Source organism: Dromaius novaehollandiae, chromosome 22 (assembly GCF_036370855.1).
Source record: "Dromaius novaehollandiae isolate bDroNov1 chromosome 22, bDroNov1.hap1, whole genome shotgun sequence".
In the NCBI taxonomy this organism is placed as follows: domain Eukaryota; kingdom Metazoa; phylum Chordata; class Aves; order Casuariiformes; family Dromaiidae; genus Dromaius; species Dromaius novaehollandiae.
In genome coordinates this window covers 4127505-4148701 of record NC_088119.1, presented here as the reverse complement: position 1 = coordinate 4148701, position 21197 = coordinate 4127505, and the positions used below count along the sequence as shown (strand labels likewise).

Here is a 21197-nt window from a genome sequence, read left to right as displayed (position 1 = left end):
TCCCATCTCAACAATTCTGTGATTTTGTGATTCTCTAACTTGGCCTTGGTTTTAGTTTTGAGCCATGAAAAAACTTTAATATTTCTGAATCCAAGGCAAATGCTACCTGAATAAAACTGTGAAGTGATATATCTTGTCTGTTGTGCCTGAATTTCCTCTTGAAAATCATTTTGCATGTCCCAGAAAGAAGTCTGACTGCAAACTTTGTTGGGTCCATTAAGGTCGTTCAGGGTTCCAGGGCCCTCATTTGACCAAGGGTCTGAGTTTAATGACATTGTAGTCATTCCACAGTATTAACTATTTACATTATACTTCCTCTATTGATATGTGAGAAAATTTCTCTTCTTTGGAGGATTTTCCATTTCATCATTAAATGTACATCTAAAAGAGTTACGTTTTTAAGTTTAATCATCTGTATTGATGCCTTTTTCTTTCCAGAGAGAATAAGGGAATCTCAGAGAAAATAGATCAGATGCAGACATCTGCATTTTACATGCCTCATACTATCCTGCCCACCATTTTCTGGTCCTAGTAATCGAACAAAGGCAAAGGAAATCTGAAGTTCAGTTTCTATTTTTGCCAAACCTTCCCTTTAAAACTGGAGCAGTCATTTGGCTAAAGATTTCTAAGAAAGGTAAGAGCATAAAACTGCAGAGGAAAAAAAAAAAGTAGACATAGGTCAAACTTAGATTTATCAAGCTCCAATTCAATGAATATGATAATTGGGTGTGTGAGTAGTACAGTTTCACTTGAGAGTGAATCAAGGTCTAGAGCTCCTGATTTTAGTTCATCAGCACTGTTAACTGGCCTTCGTGAGTGAAGTCTGTTCAAGTCTTTAATTGAATACTTAGATGTTTCTTGTGCAAGCAAAGGTCTTCCTCAGGGCAAATCTCACTTCTTTATTTCTGAGGCAATATATGAGTGGATTCAGAAGTGGTACTACTACTGTGTACAAGACTGATACCAACTTGTTAGCACTGTAGGTATACATAACCTTCGGATGGGCATAAGTGAACAGGGTGGTAGAGTAGAACAACACCACTGCAGTCAAGTGGGAGCTGCAGGTAGAAAATGCCTTTTGCCTCCCCTGAGAAGAAGGGATCTTCAACACAGTGAACATGATGCAAATATATGAGGTGACTACAGTACACAGTGGCACCATGATGACCATCAGAGCCAAGATGAAGTCCGCTAGCTCAGCCAAAGAGGAATCACTGCAGGAGATATTCAGTAGAGGTGAAATATCACAGAAATAGTGATTGATTTTGTCTACATTGCAGAACCAGAGCTGACCTATAAAGCTCAGCTTGATGAAAGAGGTGATCAAACCACACATCCAACAGGCAGCTGTCAGGTGAACACAGAATCGATGGTTCATGATGAGTGGATACCGGAGAGGACTGCATATGGCCAAGAAGCGGTCATAGGCCATAACAGCTAAGAGAATGTACTCAGTACAAACAAAAGTCACAAAGAAATATAGCTGTGTCATGCAACCCTGGAATGATATGCGTTTGTCTGGAGAGAGGAAATCTACTAGCATCTTTGGCTCAATGACAGAAACATACCAGATCTCTAAGAAAGACAAGTTTCCCAGGAAGAAATACATGGGTTTCTGCAGACTACGGTTAGTTCGGATGATGAAAATGATAATGATATTTTCCAATACAGTTAATGAATAAGCAAGAAAGAAAGCAGAGAAGAGGAGCAGTTGCAGTTCGGCAGAGGTGGGAAATCCCAGGAGAATGAAATACATAACACTGGTTTCATTCCTGTCACCCATTCTGTAGGGGAAGGATGCACCTTATCCACCTGCAACAAATTAATATGATAAATCCTAACCTAACGTTTAAATTCTAATTGGTTTAAATTCATAACTATATGTTACACCACCACTTAAAGCCCTATAAAAACTCAGAGATTTTGTTGCTAGGCTTTTAGAAATTAATTAGATGAAATTCATCTGCTCAGTTCAGAAATTTTGAGTATAAAAATCTAATCATACTTTTAGCTTATAGTTCATGGCTATTATTCATCTCCTATTCATCTCATTCATCTATTATTCATCCCCTATATTCATCTCATCTGGGACGCATGTCTAAAATAACCCAGATGAATCATGCTATCATATTGTCCATCCTCTCCATAGACTATAAAGAAATACTAGGTCTTACATGTAGACATTTATATTATCAGTCTCTTAGTTTCTACATCTGTATTTTGCTAAAATTATGCTAGGTCTATCCCATGAACTGTGAGGTAAATGCCAAGTACTGGAAGTATATATACAATTGATTTAAAAAAGACTCCAAACACATCTGCCAGACCCTATCAGTGGTTTCCAAGCCTAGCTCTGAACAGATGTATACCTACATACAGCTTATTGACATTCAAAGGTACAACAGAGCATCCCAGATGTAGCATAATTGCAAGTTAATTATAGTTCTGCATCTGGTTTGTTTGTAGCTAACTCAGATCACCTCTTCAAAAGTAAGAATGCTTCAATCTATGTTATTAAAAACAAAACAGTTCTCAACCTTCTGTAGTGGGAGTTCAGGGTAGAATCCACTGCCTTAGCTGATCCTAGAGAGTATGACCCATAGAGAACAGATGAAGCATCGACTGTTGTGCCAGTTGCATGATTTATGCCAATACATAGAAATTGACCACTTTTTTTACCTTCAGTGTCCCATGAGATTTGGCCTGCAAATTACAGGTAGTCTCCCAATGGAAGCAATCACAGAAAGAGGAGGAATGCCATTGTTTTCTTTGTGTTTCCATAGACAGTAGAAGTAATAACTCTGAAGATGGCTAAGGTTTTATCTGAGACACTGAACAACAAAATAACACCAGTTCATGCCTTATGATTTTTATTCACGGATTTCAAAGGATTATATAGGGAAGATTAGAATGTTTGGTTCTGGTTTACAGGGGAAAAAAAAAAGAGTAGGGGGTATGGCAATCATTTACCAAAGATGAAGGTAGAAAAAGATTTAGTGTCCTAAATCTAAATCCAGAGCCTTAACTGGCAGTCATGATTTAAGTAAGTAGTATCTCCTACACTGGAGTTACTCTTACAATCTTCAATAGACACGATATCTATTTTCTTAATACTGCAGTGCAATACAGATATTATATTGCAATGATTCTGTGAATAATATGAAATACATCTATGGGATGGACTGAATTAATTTCTAGAGCTTCCTGATCTATTTTCATTCATGACATTGACCTATGAAAACTCTGTTCAATATCTGAGTGCCTGAATTAAATCCTCTCAGACTTGTAGTACAATTATTAATCAAACTTTGAGATTGAAAATGGTGGTTAACTCATATATATTTAACTGTAGGTCTATGTTAGCTATAGGATGCATTTGTCCCAATTTATGCTAAAATGTAAATATCTGGGATTGGAATCAGTTCGATAAACACAGGTGTCTAGTGCTATTTGAGATATTCTCAAATCTTATCACTGGCTTCCACTTGATACTCCAAAAGAGTGTGGGTCTTCTATAGGCCTAGTGTCATATCTGACAGCTCTGTATGAATGTGTCTGATAGCCTTTAGTGTTTAGGATGACGGTGGACTACTAAATTGTGGGAACTGCACCTGGGGAAAGATTAATCTCAAATGCCTGCAGTATATGTGTCCACACTTGAGAGAGTCCTAAACAGTAGAGACAAAGGAGTCCAGAAAGCAGTTTCAGAAAGCAGTTCATGTATTTGGTCAGCTGGATAGCTATTTGGACTCTACTCATTGTACTAAATTATACAAACAAAATACTTAGCTACCAAACACTTGGCAACCAAAACACTTAGCTCACATGTAGCCATGCAAAATGTAGATTATGTCTGAATCTGCACTGTAGACCACTCAAGTTAGGTGAGATTAACCCCTGTTTTATCATCCAAGGTAGAGTAAAAACCCTGGGTCATATATGTAGATGTTCAGTGACATTCTGGATATCCTAGGGTATCCAAATCATTTCTAATAGAATGGAAAATACTATGCAATACCTACAGAACATCAGTGCCCCTTTGGAGCAGCAGCTGGAGGCCAGACAGGATCCTGTAAAGTGTATAGTGTATATGGAGGACTTGGCCAAATGAAGTTCAACACGGAAAATGCAAAACTCTGTACTTAAGGCAAAATAACTTCATGCATTGGTCAGGTTGGGAATCCACTATAGCAGCCCTGATAAAAAAAGACCTGAAAGTTATGATGGAGGCCAGCCTGAATAAGAAGTAGTCATCACTCTTACTGCAAATGAGGCAAACTATATTCTGGGCCGCCTTAGAAGTGTGGCCAGCAGATTGATGGAATTCATACCTGGAATTCTGTATTCAGTTTTCTTTTACCCTGGCACAAGGTGAGGGGAGAGAAACTGAAGACGGTCCATCAGGCCTACCAATATGTTCAGCTGTCTTCTAGGGTACAAAGGCTGAGGGCTGGTCTTGTTTGGTAGAATTGGGAGGAGGCTCAGTAGAGGTTAGGAGGAGGCTGTGTTTAAAGTAGATGCCTGCCTTATGATGAGATTAATTCCCCTCTATAAGTGCCTATTTATTACCTGGATTATAAAGGTAACAGAGGGCAACTGGTTTTGATGCAGTTGATTACATGGTAGCCTTCTACGGTGGGCTGGATAAAACCAAAATCTTAAACTTCCCTGTAAGCAAGTCAAAAAGCACTGCCATTTTGGCTGAGTTGAGTAGATTACAACTTGTCTCCTCCTTAATGCATCTAGGATTCTACACAAACACACACACACACACACACACACACACACACACACACACACACACACAAACGGACATGCTTTCAGCAAATCTGGTAAATCTATTGAAAAAATAATCACACTCCATCACAAGAAAGAAGAGAAGACAGTTAACTGTCTTTGCATGCCAATCTTCCAGTAGTAGAAAAGGGTTTCCTCCTTCTAGGTCTTACCCCATTGGTGAGAAATAGACCCTGTCTCTGTTGTTCTTGCTCTAACTCACATATCAAGGTACAAATCACTGACTGTGAATGAAAATCTGAGGTTTGTGACAAACCTCTCTTTTCAGTAGCAAAATATAAAATATTTAGGTATTTTAGATATTCTCTAAATGTGATAACACCACATACAGAGTGTGTTAATAAAATTCCAGGGGGTGCTTAGTGTACTTGTGAGGTGGAGAGATGGAGACTTTTTGTGATACTCTGGTCAAGTAATGCTTTTCACTCAGTCATCCAAGAGGTCAGCAGTTCCTAGGGAGGGAGAAAGAAGCCTTAGGCCTTGGATTGTATCCAAGCTTCAATAATGATTAATTTCACTCCCATAGTATCTACAGTTCCCCATACTCCTTTGCTTTGAAAGCATTGCAAAGTAAACCAGCATTTTCCAAGTGATGGGAGCTGAATTCTCACCCAGTCTCTGGGATGCCATACTAAGCTGTACGAAGCACCCTGCTAGTGTTGGTTCAGCACAGGGGAGTGTTCAAAACTTTTATATAGCTTTGTATACAAAACTTTTATATACTCTTACCAGTAGGAGTCTGCCAGGAGTTTAAGGCTTGCACAGCCTACCATAAGTTTCTTCCTCAGTCAGTACCACTATCGCACCATTTGAGCTGTTGTGTAAACAACCTGTTCCATCTTTAAATTTTACAATTACTCTGAGGTTGATAGGTAAGTGGAAAGTCCACTTAACTCTACGCTTAAGACACCATTCTTTTATTATTTTATTTTTAAAATATGCTGCTTAATCTGACTGTACCTCTTGTGGCATCTGGTGTGTAGAAAACCATTGATTTAATCCTGTTACCATCAGCAATCCAGGTGTGGTGCCTGTAGGGTAAACCTAAACCACCCACTACTTCAACTTCAATCATAATAAATTTCCACCCCTTGGAGGTATGTGTCATGGGTCCAATACAGTCCACTTGCCAAGTACCCCAAAGAACTTTTCCTTCCCTAAAGTTTGCTTGTTGTGGACTTTCGACAAGATACTCTCTCATTTCATTACAAAATCCACAGTTTTTTTACTATATGAGCTGCTTGTTGCTTAGCAATCGGCCAACCCCTTCTTCCTACATGCTGACAGAGGTCATATGCTGCAGTGTGATCAAACCATTCATGCAGTCATTTACCTAGCCATTGATTGCTCAAGGCAGGAGAGAATCCTGCCACATTTATACTGGCTAAGTGGTCAGCCATATTATTCCATTTACCACAGAAGTGGTGTTTTTCTGGTGTGCTGCTATGTGCTCTATACTAACAGGATGGGAGTTAACAATATCATACATTTACTCCCAAAATTTCCTTCCCCGAATATCTTGATTCCCTCTCTGTCAGTTTTTTGCCCAATTTCCTAGCCATTATATAGCACCAGCCCAAACAGAATAAGAATCTGTGTACACGGTCTGCGCACCATTCGTGAGAGGTAGCACAATGGCATAGAGCTCTGCTAACTGAGCAGAGCCTTCCGTTCACTTGATTACTCTGTGTTCATTACTTACAGACATAGCAGCCGCCTTTCCTTGCCACTCACTCTGTGTTTTGTGAATACTTCTGTTAAAGAAAGTCTCTGACCCTAGGTTTCCCAAAGCAGAGTCTCAGACACGGAGTATCACAAACTCATTTACTATTAGTGGTACAGCGGCAAATGACAGCTTGAGCTGGGTGCCTCTGGAGAGTGACCCCAAACAAAGAAATCCATGGGCAATTATAACTTTTCAGTCTAAGTTGTCCATCCCTCTACCCTCCCACGGTCATCCAGACCAATAGTAATATCCAGGTCTGGGGTCTTCCTGTTCCTTATTGGGTCCCATTGTTGTCTTTAGGCAGGCTGTTTCTTTCCTTACCTTTTCTGTTGCAGCTTCTGCTCATGGATGTGCTTTTGTTCCTTGTTGGGTGCCGTCATTGCCTCTTGAGGTCCGGAGGAGGTAATTCCAGATCACAATAATTAACACTGTCCCAGCAGTGAGAAGAGGCTTTGTTTCTCAAGGTCCTGACACCCTGCACAAGCCTTATTTCAAAGTCTTGACATCCTCCCTTTCAGAGTGTGAGACACAGAAATACAGACTGCTTGTAACATCCTTATCTTTCCAGCTTGAACTGGTTCTGGGCCCTCTTTTACTCAACTAGGTGAAAGCTCATCATGTTATCTGAGTGCGGCCTAAGGCTTCAACAAATTTAGTTACTCATGCTAAGTAAGTTTTATACAAGTTGTGCTAAGTGGCTACCTCTTGACAGCCCCAGTTCAATATTCCTTAACTTCCATCAATAAACCAGACACCATCTGGCTGATGGGTTGAATTCAGGGCCATCTTTGATAGAAGAGCACAGAGGCTCCATGTATTCGATGGGCATTCTTATACACTCTACAACTTCATAACTTTATTTTCCTTACTTAAATCATATGATGATGGATGCACCCATCTTTGTACAGTGGTTGGAATCCCTGCACAATGAAAGTAAATTTCTCCCTATTTGCCTCTGGTATTGGGATCATAAAAAACATATCCTACACATCTACAGTTGCCATCCACGGAAAGGCACGTTTGTTAAGAGAATTGTCTATACCTGTTATTCTAGGAACAGCTATAGTAAGCAGTTCGGTGGCAGCATTCAGGGCTCTGTAATCTACTGTTTGTCACTACTTGCCATTAGATCTCTTTGCATGCCATACAGGAGCATTGTAAGGGGAATGAGACTTGATAATAATTTCCCGTTCTTCCAGCTGCTTTATCAGTTCTGTAACAGGATAGATGGTGTGATTGGAAGGTGGGAAAAGGAGGGTCGGATACTGGAGAAGAGACACATGCCAGGTTCATGAGGGGTTAAACAGGATAGTTTTAATGAAGGATTTATACTCCAAGCTGCACAGGTAGCCCCAGGAAACACATAGAGGGGTCACTGATGAGAGGCTGCTGGCTGCATGGGCTGGACGCCCAGGCAGGACTCAACTCATTGTATCCTAAGGGCCCCTCAAATCTATTAGAACTGTTTCTTTATCTCAGCTCTGCTAACCTTGGGTAGCTACTGGCTGTGAAGCAGCTAGGCATTGTTGACAAAATGGAATAGGCTTGACTGGCCTTGATGGCTTTTTGGTCAGTGTGTAGAGAGCACACTCTGGGGCTGCTATCATGTAGTCTGCCAGTCACCTGACTCCTCGCCAGATCTTCCACAGATGTTTTCACTACACTCCATCCCCTGACTGATAGAGATGTAGTATTGGTGCCACCAGAGTGTGGATAAGGTTTAGACATGTCTTTCAGGCATTAGCTTAACTAACAGCTAAGGGGTACAAGCAACTAAATTATAGTAAATATATATATATATATAGTAAATTGTAACATATATGCATGCAAAACTAATCAGCCCAGAAGACCAGGAATATAATGAATTTTCCCCATAGTCCTAAATTTGACAGCGATGATGACAGTCACTGCCAGGGGTTTTCCTGTGCTCATTCTTTGGACTTTACACCATGTAGTACTTGAAGCAGGCTGTTTATCTTGTGGATGTTGTGTTTGATGTGTTCACTGCAGTTCCATTGGTGTTCCAGTTATCGTCAGTATACAGGGTTAGGATGCAGAGCAGCAATGTCACAGCTCCACTTGGCATATTCATCAGGTCATGGTTCTCTAGGTGATAGTCTCCTAGAGTGGACATGGATTGGGACACTTTCCCCTTTGATTACTGCCAGGTGGGTGTCTTCTGGCCCATCAGTAACGATTTCCCCTTCTGACTGGGTTTATTTGGATCATGCACCCACACAGCACATGCTGTAGACCCAAAACCACTTGGCTGCTGAGTAGACTGCAAGGAATCTGTTTCCTGGATAGTGGGAAATGCTATCTGCTCACATATCTATTTGGTTTCCCTATGTACATCGCAGGGGTTGGGATCTGGTATAATGGATCGCAACCTTCAGCTCCTCAAGGTAGTTTGATTCCGCCTATCTCGATGTCCATCCCCTCAGAGAGCTAAACTGTTACAGAGCACCATGCAACCACATTACCCTTGAGGTATCGTGATGTGCAACCCCATGCTCACAAGATGACGGCTCTCCAGTTCTAGGGTTCTTTGTTTGTGTGGCAATTGCACATCCCACCCTGCACTCCTGGGCATGGCTTACATGGGGAGGTAGCCTTGAGGGTGCACCTGTTGCACTCTAAACACATGTGGCCATTTGATGGATTCCCCTTTGGAATGAGCATACAGGACACAGCCATGCAGTGGGTAGTCACTGAGGCAGGCAATTGCCTGACAAATGTTTTTACTTCAAACCATGAGGGTACCAGTAGGGAACAATTTGTGCAGTTGCTCTTTAAACAGCCCATTCATTCACTCTATAAATCCTGCCCTTTGCAGATAGTAGGGTATGCGTCTAGGCTATTCCTCGCTCTCCAGCCCAATTTTGAATGCCATTCCCTGTACAATGACTGCCTTGATCACTTTGGATTTCCACTGGGGGACCATATAACCCAGTCAAGTCTTATGCCTTAATGGTGTGAGCCTGGGTAGCTGCGGAGCAAGAGTTGGGGTACAATAGACCAGAGCAGGTATCTACAGAGGTCAGGACAGATGGTATCAGAATATAACTTGTACTGTGGTATAATAACTAGCTTGCTGCATGGTAGGAAAGCAGTCATCTGTAAAAAGCTAATAGGGTGCTTAAACAATGAAAAATCAACTCTATGAAAAGCTTAAGGGTGCCTTGATGCAGTGTCAATTGTGGGCTGAAGGAGGTGGTGTCCCCATTTCCCGTTTCCCTCACGAGTCCACCCACGACTGGCACTTCAATCCATCCATTCCTAAGATACTGTGAGGAGTGAAAAGCAAGGTCGGGAGGACTGTACATCCATTAGACAGAATTAATTTAGCCCTGACCAGGGGATGGTTAGTGACTTGTCCATTAACACCTACAATAGAAATTAGTTTTTGTTAAGTGGAGGCTGCCCTTCATGAATTTCCTTACTTATCATTGAGATTTGGGCTCCTGTGTCAAAAAGGAATGATGCAAAGTAGCAATCAGTAACTGCGACCATCATGTCAAGATTTGAATCCTTAGAAGTGGGAGTAGTGATTGCTAGCAGCTCCACTGAATCAAGCTCCAACCCAAGTTTCCCACATATTCAAAGTCTGGGTTCAGCACTGGTAGATTCGGATACTTCCCCAAGCTCACATTCCTGATGTTCTCTGACTCCCTAGTCATTCCCTTAATGATTTCCTGATGATATCTCCTGATTTGAGTCCCAGAGGATTATCTTGAGTAGTTAATGAGGGAAACCCAGCCAACTGGCATAAAACAAGAGCCAGCACCCCTTTTAACTGACTTGGAGAGACCTCTTTATCTAAACGCAATTTCCATAATTCCTTACATTCAGTAGTGACTGAGAGTGTTCTCCAGTTTCCCCATTTTGCCTTCCCCTTTTGCATAGGGATAGGCCAACTATTTTCTATTACGTTTACTTTAGCTGATATTTTCCACTGGCTTTTATTTTTTGTGATATACGGTTCTAACGTATGTTGGAGGACCTCTTGGAAGGTGTTGTCATTTAATCCTGCCTTAACAGCTAAGGCTAATGATTTCAATGCTCCCGCTACTCCCTTTACTATGAGGCCGAGATGTTCTGGCTCACAAATAACCATCCAGGGATTTGGTTCTGCAGGAGGAGGCTGTCTGGCATCTGGGGCAGTGGGTGTTGGTCCTTCCAACTCAGCTAAAAAGACAATTTTCAGCAAGGCAGTTTGTAAACCAGCTGCTGAGTTTCATGGCTACGCACTTTTTTCTCTGTGATCAGTGAGATGTAAAGTGCATCCCCAGTGTAAAGCACAAGTTCATAAAGGACTTGTAATATCAGGCCCTGCAATATCTAACAATATTCCTGGGCCTAAAGCTAATAGAGATTCACCCAGAGTAAGGTGGAGCTGGCTGGCCCCAGCTGTCCAAATTCATGCTAGCCATTCCATGGATATTTCCTCTAGGTTACCTTGACATCTCCCCTCTTTTAATTCTAAGGCAGTAAGCCCTCTAGTAGTTGTTACAGGGGCAGGTGGTTTTGGTGCCCCCATGGGTGTACCCTGTTGTTCAGTCTTGATTACTGGTGCCAAGAGGGCATGAGGGGAGGAATCATCCCCTTCATCATCCAGCCCTGAGGGAAAAAGGTCAGAGTCTGATGGACCCCAGATATCCCCATCCCAATCGTCATCATACATTGCACAGTAGACTTTAACTGAGTCTACTGTAGTGGCTTCCAGTAACCTTCTCCTGCACCCTTTAGCTTCTGCAATTATCTAAGGCTGGAGTTTTGACTCAGGCAATTTATTTTGCATTTCTAAGTGTCTGCATTTTACCTCCCAAGTATTATTTCCAGTTTTTTCCTCTTCATTCTCATTTTTCAATCATGTGATCTCCCCTTTAAATTATCCATATTATCTGTGGCTGCTCTGAGACAAGTGCCTAGTCACCAGCACATAACACCTTTTCTTTTTCCCTTTCTTAACTTACAAGAGGCTCTCCGTCAATTAAACTCATGCCAAACTCCTTCAACATTTGTGCAGTGGTTCTCAACTCAGGACAAATCCCACTCAGTGTTTTGCCATCCCTCCTTCTCAAATTTATCTCCCAGTTGTTGCCATTTGCTATTTAGTTTTTCATTCGTGGCCATCACACACACACACACACACACACACACACACACACACTCTACACTCACAGTTAAACAACTGCTCTGATCAGCATGCAAAGCACTTTGTACTTGCCAATAGAATGTGTCCGAGAGAGATACCACTTCTGACACCAATGCCATACAGTGAGATAAATTACATCCTAGCTCTCAGTTGTCTACATCCAGTAGGTCTCCACTGTAGTGGATAAAATAGGCACCTGTGGACAGCGTTTTATTCTGCCTCTCAAAGGAAGTGCCTGAGCTGCTTTATTTACTATAGAGAAAGTGCAGATGTTCAGATCAAATATCAAAAGCGGGGGACACTGATGAAATATCTTCCTCTCAGCACCATCATTCATCTGCATGGGTTTATATGTGGCCGATTATATTCTGTCTTTGGTATTCTGATGTAATGAATGACATTTATTTTCTTTGTTTATTTTTTGTTACTTACATTGTGTGTTTTTTAAGAAAAGAGTGTCTTGGTCAGGAAAAGCTCTCTGAAGGTGGGTATGTGGGGAAATATTACTCTTGACATGGAAATCAGTTGAGTATGCTCAAAGGAGAGAAGTTTCCATGCTGCTGGCTGACCCATCCAGAAGAAAAGAAAAGAAGCTGGACATGTAAAAGGAGCAAATGGGGGTGGAGCCTGCAGGACAACAAAGACTGCAAAAATGCAGAGAAGAGCAGGGAGTAAACATACAGTCTAGCCTCTGATGTTAGGGATAAAAGGGGGCATATGGGGCAAGACAGGGCTGGTTGAAACCAACATCAGAGAAAGGATCGTCCTGCAGAGAGAGTCTCCTGCAGTGATATACCTGCTTATAAATACACTGTAGTTCTATTCTGTCTAACCCAGATGATTTTGAGACTTCTCATATTAAGAAAAGCTCATAGACCTTATATATATCTTTTAACAAAGTCTAACATTAAAGCTTGAAAGTCCTGTTGTTCTTCTGGAGTGTTTAGTATAAGGAAAAGGTCTAGAAAATCTGTTTCAAACCTGAAACCTAGAGTCCCCCCACATGCAGCAGAACTTTTAAATATATGATGGAATAAAATATGTCCTTGTATCACACCAAATTTAATATTTTTTCAAATGATATGAGAAACTTGGATGTTTACATGTTTTGATTTACTTGCACTATATATGGCTTAGCAATTATTTCCATGATAAGCCTCTTAGAGGTTTTCCATCTAGTAATAATAATAAAAAAGTACATTTGATGATTATGACAGATAGCAAAGCCATTTCTTGGTATTGTATCAAAAAACCCCAAATATGTCTTGCTGAAAAATAAGAAATTCCTGTAGCTTCCTCCCAAGATACTGAAAAAAGTTCATTTTTTTAAAATGTATTTTTAAAGAAAAATACTTTGTTGCTCTTCATAGAAAAAAAAACCTTTGCTTGCTTTTCCTGAAAAAAAATTGATTGTTATTAATTAAAATAATGTTCAGCTTTCCTGTGTTTCAAAAACTCAAGAGATTTTTTTTTTCTGTGAAGAATGTGCCAAGCCAAAACAGAAAAGAGACCTCCATAACATTTGTCATTTTGGATTGTCACTTGTTTTCCTGTGGAGTATTGTTCCCCTAATCCACACTGCATGGGAACCAATGTAGAATGAAATACTTTAGTCTTTTTCCCAGCTAAAACTCCTGAGAATTTCAGTCGTGATATTAATCCAAGTAGAGCTCCAAATAGCAGCATGGATAGGACCTCTAATAGTTCCCATTTCCATTAGTTATCCTAATCCTTCAACACTATCACAGAGCCTTTGGTTCCTCCACACTACCATAACATGGTTCTCATTTTGTAGCACACATACTTTCAACATTAGTTTCTAAATGGCTCTTCACCACCATCTTGTTGTAATACTATAGTAATATATATGGTTCAGGATCGAATGACCTGAGATAGCCAAATAAACTGAGAGCTAGCAACCAGCCCCAACCAATTATAAATGGAATGAACTAGCCACCACTGCCCAAACGACTGAAAGAGGCCTGGCAGCATGTGCATGCTATTGCACAGCAGATGTCCCTCCTAGCAGCTAGTCAGGGAGAGTGTTAAGGAGCCAATGCACAATGCTCCTGCTTATAATCCATTTGAAATCTCCTGAAGCATTCAAGACTGAGATCAATGGACTTAACAATGCCCAGGGATGTCTGGAGACTAATTTTCAGGGACATCTGAAAGTGAAAAAAGGGGCATGGACACCAGATAAAACAGTATTGGAATGGGAAACTCTCCAGCAGCCTAGAGTCTACAGAAAGCAAAGGTCAAGGACTCCCAAGAGGTATGCACTGTGTGACATAGAAACCAGTAAGCATTGTGTGGCAAAGAAACGAGTCAGCACTGGGCAGCAAAGAAGCCATTAAGCACCCGCTGACAAAGAAAACAGTATGTATTGGGCTACAAAGAAACAAGTTTAAGTGCAGAGCGGCAAAGAAAACCAATACACAGTGAGCAGCTAAAATCAGCAAATCCAAACCCAGCTAACCACAGCAGGGGACTCCTGGTCTCCCTGACGTCATGACATCTGTGTGTGTGTGTGCGTGTGTGTGCGTGTGTGCGTGTGTGCGTGTGTGTGTGTGTGTGTGTATGCAGGCATGTGTGTAAGGGTAACTACAAAAGGTAACTTACCCTTGAAGTAAGTCTGTGTAAGAACAAGTCCAAGTCCAAGTATAAGAACACTTGGACATGTTCTTCTTGAAGAAGTCATACTCATTTATCCTAAGACATTATTACTGCTAAGATATACAGTATATTACTTGCCATGGCCTGAGTTTAAAATGAATGGGGTAACAGTTCCTGACAGACAATGGAAGGGAAAAAGTGAACAGTCAACCCCAACCTAGGGATAAACTAATAAAACAATAATGGGAGAAACTACCAGAGACTGCAAATAGTGAAAGTGGAGTATTGTGAATCTCCTTAGGGTGAAATATGTTAAAAGATACTGAGAGAGGGCTGCTGGATTACCAGGAGTCATTTGCTAAGAATGAAATTACCATATAAGGTGAAATAAGCAAAACCAAAGCCAATAGTAGAATGGGGGTTAACCACTTATTTGAAGGAGGAAAAGGGAGAAAATGAAATTATGAGGTGTAGCAAATGACATAAGGGCTGTTCTGGGGTCCCTGTTGAGCAGTGCTGCACTTGATCAATGCAGCTTGGCACAGGACAATAAACCTCTGATCATATCATGTGTTTAATTTGCTTACACTGTCAGAGTGATCTGTGGTGCTTTCTCTAGTGTTGGTGAGGGAACTCCCAGTGGGAAGAGAGGACAGACTGAGCTTCCTTAACAGTTAGACTGCCTCTGGTTCAAGAAGGGTGAAATGAGTTTAGAAGGATAGCCATATCCCTCGGTCAACCCTAGACCTGGGAGGAAAGGGAGAGAGTGAGGATTATTATTGCAAAACTCCCTGACCACCTGCACAGATAAAAGAGAGCAGCTTCATCCTGTGTAGCTGGAGCACAACTTGAAGGTGCCACTTGACATTTAAAAAGCAAAGAGGGGCAAGTGAACACTAACATGTACACAGTGAACATTAACATGGTCACTTGACAAGCATGGAGCAGACGAGCGCAGCAGCACTGGTCAAGTGTACTTGAGAGGTTTATTGGTGAGTAGTCAAAAGCCTTTTCAGTTGGTCCTGAGTCAGCAGCACCTGCAATGTAATACAAGCAGAGCCAGATCATTCAAGAAATGACCAGTCATGAACAGTGCAGAAGCCAGTCACTCCCGGCCATCTGACTAGGAGAACAGAATTATTGTTTACAGTAGATAAGAGGCATAAAAATATTTTTTTTTAATTAAAATAATTTTAAGAGAAGCTTTGGTTGAAAAAGAGAGAAGTATATCTGAGGATACAGAATCATAGAATCATTGAGATTGGAGGGTATCTCAAGAGATCATCTAGTGCAGCTAGGGGCCATGTCCAGATTTTGAATATCTCCAAGGATGTAGACTCCACAGTCTCTCTGGGTAACATGTTCCAGTGTTGAGTGTTCTCTTATGTTTAAAAGAAATTTCCTGTATTTCAGTTGTAGTTGCTCCAGTCTGTGCTAGAGAGGAAGATCATTTCTTTTCCATACTCATATGATTTATAGCCATATGGACTCATGTCATCTGCTTTTATGTAGAGAACTCTAACACTAAAGTTAGAATAGCTGTCACCCTAGGCTAGACAAAGTGGAAATGGATTCCCTATGTAGTCAATGAAAGAATACAAGTTCCTCTAGAGAGACATTTCTATCACTAAATTAATATTTAACCACTGCCTAACTTTGTATTTTTGTATAACCTTTAATCTATTGACTACATAGGAGATCTAACAAGTAAGGCAAGTAAATCTGACTCCTAAAGCAGACAGTGTGTACAACTCCTTCTCTTACCATTAACATGACATTTAACTTTGTCTTTTACTGTTATTACTTCTCCTTAAAGCAAGTCAGTGTGTGTGTGTGGGGGGGCCTCATATTCACAGAAAGTCATGAATAAGACTGTGTTTTACTCATACTGATCAGTGCCCAGTAATTCCCAAATTTCAAGAAAAAGAACTTGGAGCATCTTGCTTCAGTTTGTAACACAAACAAGAGTTTTTCATAAAGCGATTTAATCGTAAAATCCAGTTATGGTGTTACTATTTTCTTGTCTATCCAATCTCACTACAAATGCTGATGTTTCTGCAAAGAAAACCTTTTGCTGAACAAAGTCTTTCTGAGAGCATCCTTGATTTCCTGGTTCCTCAGACAGTAAATGATAGGATTGAAGAGAGGAACAACAACAGTATAGAAAGCAGCCACAATTGTGTTTGTGGTGTGATCTAGAAGTGCTTTGGGCCTCACATAGATAAAAATGCTTGTGGCATAGAAGACAATGACCACTATAAGGTGAGTGGCACAGGTGGAGAAGGCTTTTTGGTAGCCTTGTACAGAGGAAATGTGAAGGACAGTGAAGATAATATATGCATAGGATAGGATTACTACAAACAGAGGGATCAGGAGAATAAATAAGGCAGCCACGAAATCCATAAGGGCAGCTCTTTCCGTGTCTGTGCAGGCTAAGTTCAAGAGAGGAGAAACATCACAGAAGAAATGATTGATTGTATTGGGTCCACAGTATGTCAGCTGAGAGATAAAATATACCTTGCACGCAGAAATGAAAAAACCAGTCAACCAAGATCCTGCGGTGAGGTAGACGCAGACAGTGTGTCTTACAATAATGGAGTAATGGAAAGGCTTACAAACAGCAACATAACGGTCGTACGCCATGATTGCCAGGAGAAGGCACTCAGTGTTGCCCAAGCTGAGAAAGAAGTACAACTGTGTCATGCATCCCGTAAAAGAGATGTTCTTTCTCTGTGACACAAAGCTGAGCATTGTCCTGGGGAGTGTGACTGTTACATACCAGATCTCCAGGAAGGACAAATTACTCAGAAAGAAGTACATGGGAATGTGGAGGTTACAGTTTGTCCAGACAGTCAGGATGATGATAATATTTTCTGTTATAACTAAGATATAAGCAATGAGAAACAATACAAAGAAGAAAATCTGCAAGTGAGGATCAGTGGGAAATCCAAGGAGAATAAATGCTTTGACTCTGCTGCTATTGCTCACTTCCATGTCTCCCATGTATCTCTGTAACAACAAAAACATCAACAACTTACTATTAGTGAATACAGTATACTAGAGTACCTCTCTCTCTCTCCCTCTCTCTCCTTCTCTCTCTTTGTCTGGTTTTATAGTTGCTTTACATTCCTTTTCAGGCTACAGTCAAATTAATATTAGTGTTGATACTGCTATTAACACTAGTTTCGTTAATGATTACGGTATTCAAAGATGCATGCTATTTAGAACAAAATAACTAATTGAAGAGGATTCTGAATTCTCTGAATGGCATAATGCCTAACTTGTACTTTTCCTCTAGAAAATTATCTACTATTCTCTCTAGAAGTTTTCTAAATTGTGCTATGAACTTATCTGGGGATTTTTGAACAGAATTGCCAGTATGTTGGCCTCCATAAGCATTTCTGAAAATCGCCAAGTATTATCATTACCAATACCAGCATTTGCATAATCCTCATCAATACATTATTACTTAGTAAAGAGGAATCTTGGACAGAGGTTCCTTCTTAATAAAGGTCAGAATTAAAGCTGTAATCATAATCATATTTAAAATAATAAGCATAAATACAACTTCTTTTGCACTGCAGTCCAAGTGTCCAGAAACTGCAGTCTTAATCCAAAATATAATTTGAAAATTCCCTTCATTGTCTCACCATTTCAGATAATTTTTGAGAAACTTTACCAGCTCATTCCCATTTTGTATAATATATTTCAGTTCTTGTATAAATAGGGTGCAAGCCTGAATAACTACTGAGAGTTCGAATTCTCTTTCCTGTGACAAGGGCAAGATTCAGTTTGGTAGACATGGACTGTAGTGCCACCTAAAAAATTCCAGGATATGTGAGACATCAAGATGGGGATGGCAGATATTACACAAGGTTTATAGTATCCCCATGCACTTCTGGAACAGCAGCTGGAAGCCAGATGGGGCAGCCAAGAGTGTCTAAAACTCTTGTTTCAATCAACTGAATCATGTCATAAGGGGTTGACTTACTTGCCCATAAACAGTTGTTTACTACCAGTTGAGCTAACATGAGGTACTGGAAATACCAGTGAGCTGCTGGTAGACAACGCAGAACCTATGGGGGAACGTCTGCCCTTCTGAACCAGTAGCTGGAGGCTGTTGACTATGGAAGTTGAGACACTTAAGGATTGATTCAGTTGTCTAATCATTGACTGCTGTTTGAGGTATCCCAGGCTATCCAACATAAGCACCTTGGGTTGGCATATGCCCTTCTGAAACAATAGTTGGAGGGTGTCATCAAGAATAACTTGAGTAGTACTAGACACCTACGCTTAGGCAACTAAATCTAACTCCCATCTCTCATGAGCACACCTACATGTAGACACAACAATTCAGGACCCTTAATCTGACAGCTGAATCACATTGCTCATGTCTAAGTCTGAAAAAGATACTCTATAATCAATGGAGAAAAAGAGACACCAGCAAAGGGAAATTCAGCTGACATGTTATGTACCTGGATATGAGATGAACAACCCTGAGAATGTTCATGTTTCTCTCTATTAATTAGAAGAGAGACGAGGTTGGCTTTCCCAAAAATAGATGTCTAATTTGTAAAGGCTCTGATGCATGCATTTTTTATTAATACAAACAAATCATGCCAGTAATACCACAAATAATTTTTGGAAAAGGTTTCAGAATTCCCTAATCTTGCCATCTACCAAATTAACATTAAGAATGCATTTAGATCTTGAGTGCATAGCTATAGAAGTTTTCATAGTGCCTTTTGTGATCATATATCCTTTTCCTGAAGGTTATCTGAATGATTCATTAGATTTCTTTTGAACGAAAGGGAAGGGAAGGGAAGGGAAGGGAAGGGAAGGGAAGCCTAACAAAGTATCTTCATTTTTTATATCAAAATTGAAAGATACTGTTGTGATTTTTTTTTCTGTTTCCATGGAAACTCCTAGATTTTCCTTGAGAAATAAAACTTACTTTGTGTCTTCTCAATGAAAAGATTTAGCTCCAAACCCATCTTTTTTCTCAGAATGTTTTTTTACCAGCTTCATTTCCCAATATACTATTCAGCAGACTTCAAAAAAGTGCTATTCATCTTTATGACAAATGACACTAGATTAGTAAATACTTAAAAAATAAATACTTAAATAAATTAGTAAATAGATCAGGAAATTTCACTTACAAATTTGGATCCTTGTATCAACATAGAATGGATTCTTTGAAGTTTAGAGAGAAGGTGACAAAAGATATTTCTCTTTTCTGAGTGCTATGACATCTGTTTATTATTTCTTCCCTTTCCTCAAGACTTAGTCTATGCATTTCATTTCTTCTTCCACAGGGACCAATCAAAGAAACAAATTATTTCTTCTCCAGTCCCTAACCTGGCAATAGTATTTATCATTGAGGTTAAAAACTACCTCAACCCTGAAAACAGAATGTCTGGTCTTTTCCTGGTAGCCAGAAATAGATTAGGTAAATAGGCCTGCGATTCCTGAGGGCTGGTCTTAGCAGTAAGGACTGAAGCAAAGAAGGCATTCAGGAACTCTGCCTTCTCTGTATCCTGTGTCACCAGGGCCCCTGCCCCATTCAGTAGCGGGCCCCCATTTTTCCTAGCCTTCATTTTGTTTCTGACGCGTCCAAAAAAGCCCTTCTTGGTGTCCTTGGCATCCCTTGCCAGATTCAACTCCAAATGGGCCTTGGCCTTTCTAGCCCCATCCCTGCATGCTCTGACAATGTTCCTATAATGCTCCCAGGTTACCTGTCCCTGCTTCCGCCTTCTGTACACGTCCTTCTTCGGTTTGATTGTTGCCAGGAGCTCCTTGTTCATCTATGCAGGTCTCCTGCCCCCTTTTCTTGACTTCTTGCTCATTGGGATGCACCGTTCTTGAGCTTGGAGGAAGTGATCCTTGAATGTTAACCAGCTCTATTGGACTCCTCTTCCTTCTAGGGCCCTAACCCATGGGATTCTTCCAAGCAGGTGCCTGCAGAGGCCAAAGTCTCCTCTCCTGAAGTCCAGGGTTGTGATCCTACTTATTGCCCTGCTGTCTCCTCACAGAATCCTGAACTCTACCATCTATCCCATGATCACTGCAGCCAAGGCTGCCCCCAACCTTCACATCTCCAACCAGCCCTTCCTTTTTTGTTAGTACAAGGTCCAGCAGAGCACCTCTCCTCATTGGTTCCTCTATCATCTGTGTCAGGAAGTTATCATCAGTGCTCTCCAAGAACCTTCTGGATTGCTTGTGCCTTGCTGTGTTGTTTCTCCAGCCGATATCAGGGTGGTTGAAGTCCCCCATGAGAACCAGAGCCTGTGATCATGAGGCTCGCATGGCTACACGCTCGTTAGGAAGGACAGGCCAGGAAGGTAAGGTCAGGGAGTCACCCTTCATGTAAGAGAGCAACTGGAATGTATTGAGCTCTGCCTAGGGGTGGATGATGAGCAGGTTGAGAGCATTAGGGTAAGGATTAAAGGGCAGATTAGCATGAGTGGCATTGTTGTTGGCGCTCGCTACAGGCCATCTGATCAGCAAGAGGAAGCAGATGAGGCCTTTCACAGACAGCTGGAAGTAGCCACATGATCACAGGCCCTGGTTCTCGTGGGGGACTTTAACTACCCTGATATCTGCTGGAGAACAGAACTTAAATGGGACATACACCAATCCATGGGCCCTGATGGGATGTACCCATGAGTGCTGAGGAAACTGGCGGATGTCATTGCAAAGGTACTCTCTACTATCTTTCAAATGTCAGAGAGATCGGGAGAGGTGCTTGAGGACTGGAATAAAGCACATGCCAGCTCTATCTTTAAAAAAGGCAAGAAGGAGGATCTGAGGAACTACAGGTTAAATGGCCTCACCTTGATCATTGGGAAGATGATAGAGCAGCTAATCCTGAATAGCATTTCCAAAAATGTACAGGACAGG

General features: G+C 41.0%; 2 protein-coding genes across 2 annotated transcripts; both read right to left on the bottom strand.

The window, feature by feature from the left end:
- Window positions 1-847: 847 nt before the first annotated feature.
- Window positions 848-1783, bottom strand: LOC135330577 (olfactory receptor 6Y1-like). Its single transcript, XM_064524489.1, has one exon. The coding sequence runs from the start codon at window positions 1781-1783 to the stop codon at window positions 848-850; it is 936 nt and encodes a 311-aa protein (XP_064380559.1).
- A 14551-nt stretch (window positions 1784-16334) lies between these two features.
- Window positions 16335-17291, bottom strand: LOC135330576 (olfactory receptor 226-like). The gene has a single exon (XM_064524466.1). It carries the CDS (start codon window positions 17289-17291, stop codon window positions 16335-16337), a length of 957 nt encoding a protein of 318 aa, XP_064380536.1.
- Between the last annotated feature and the right edge of the window lie 3906 nt (window positions 17292-21197).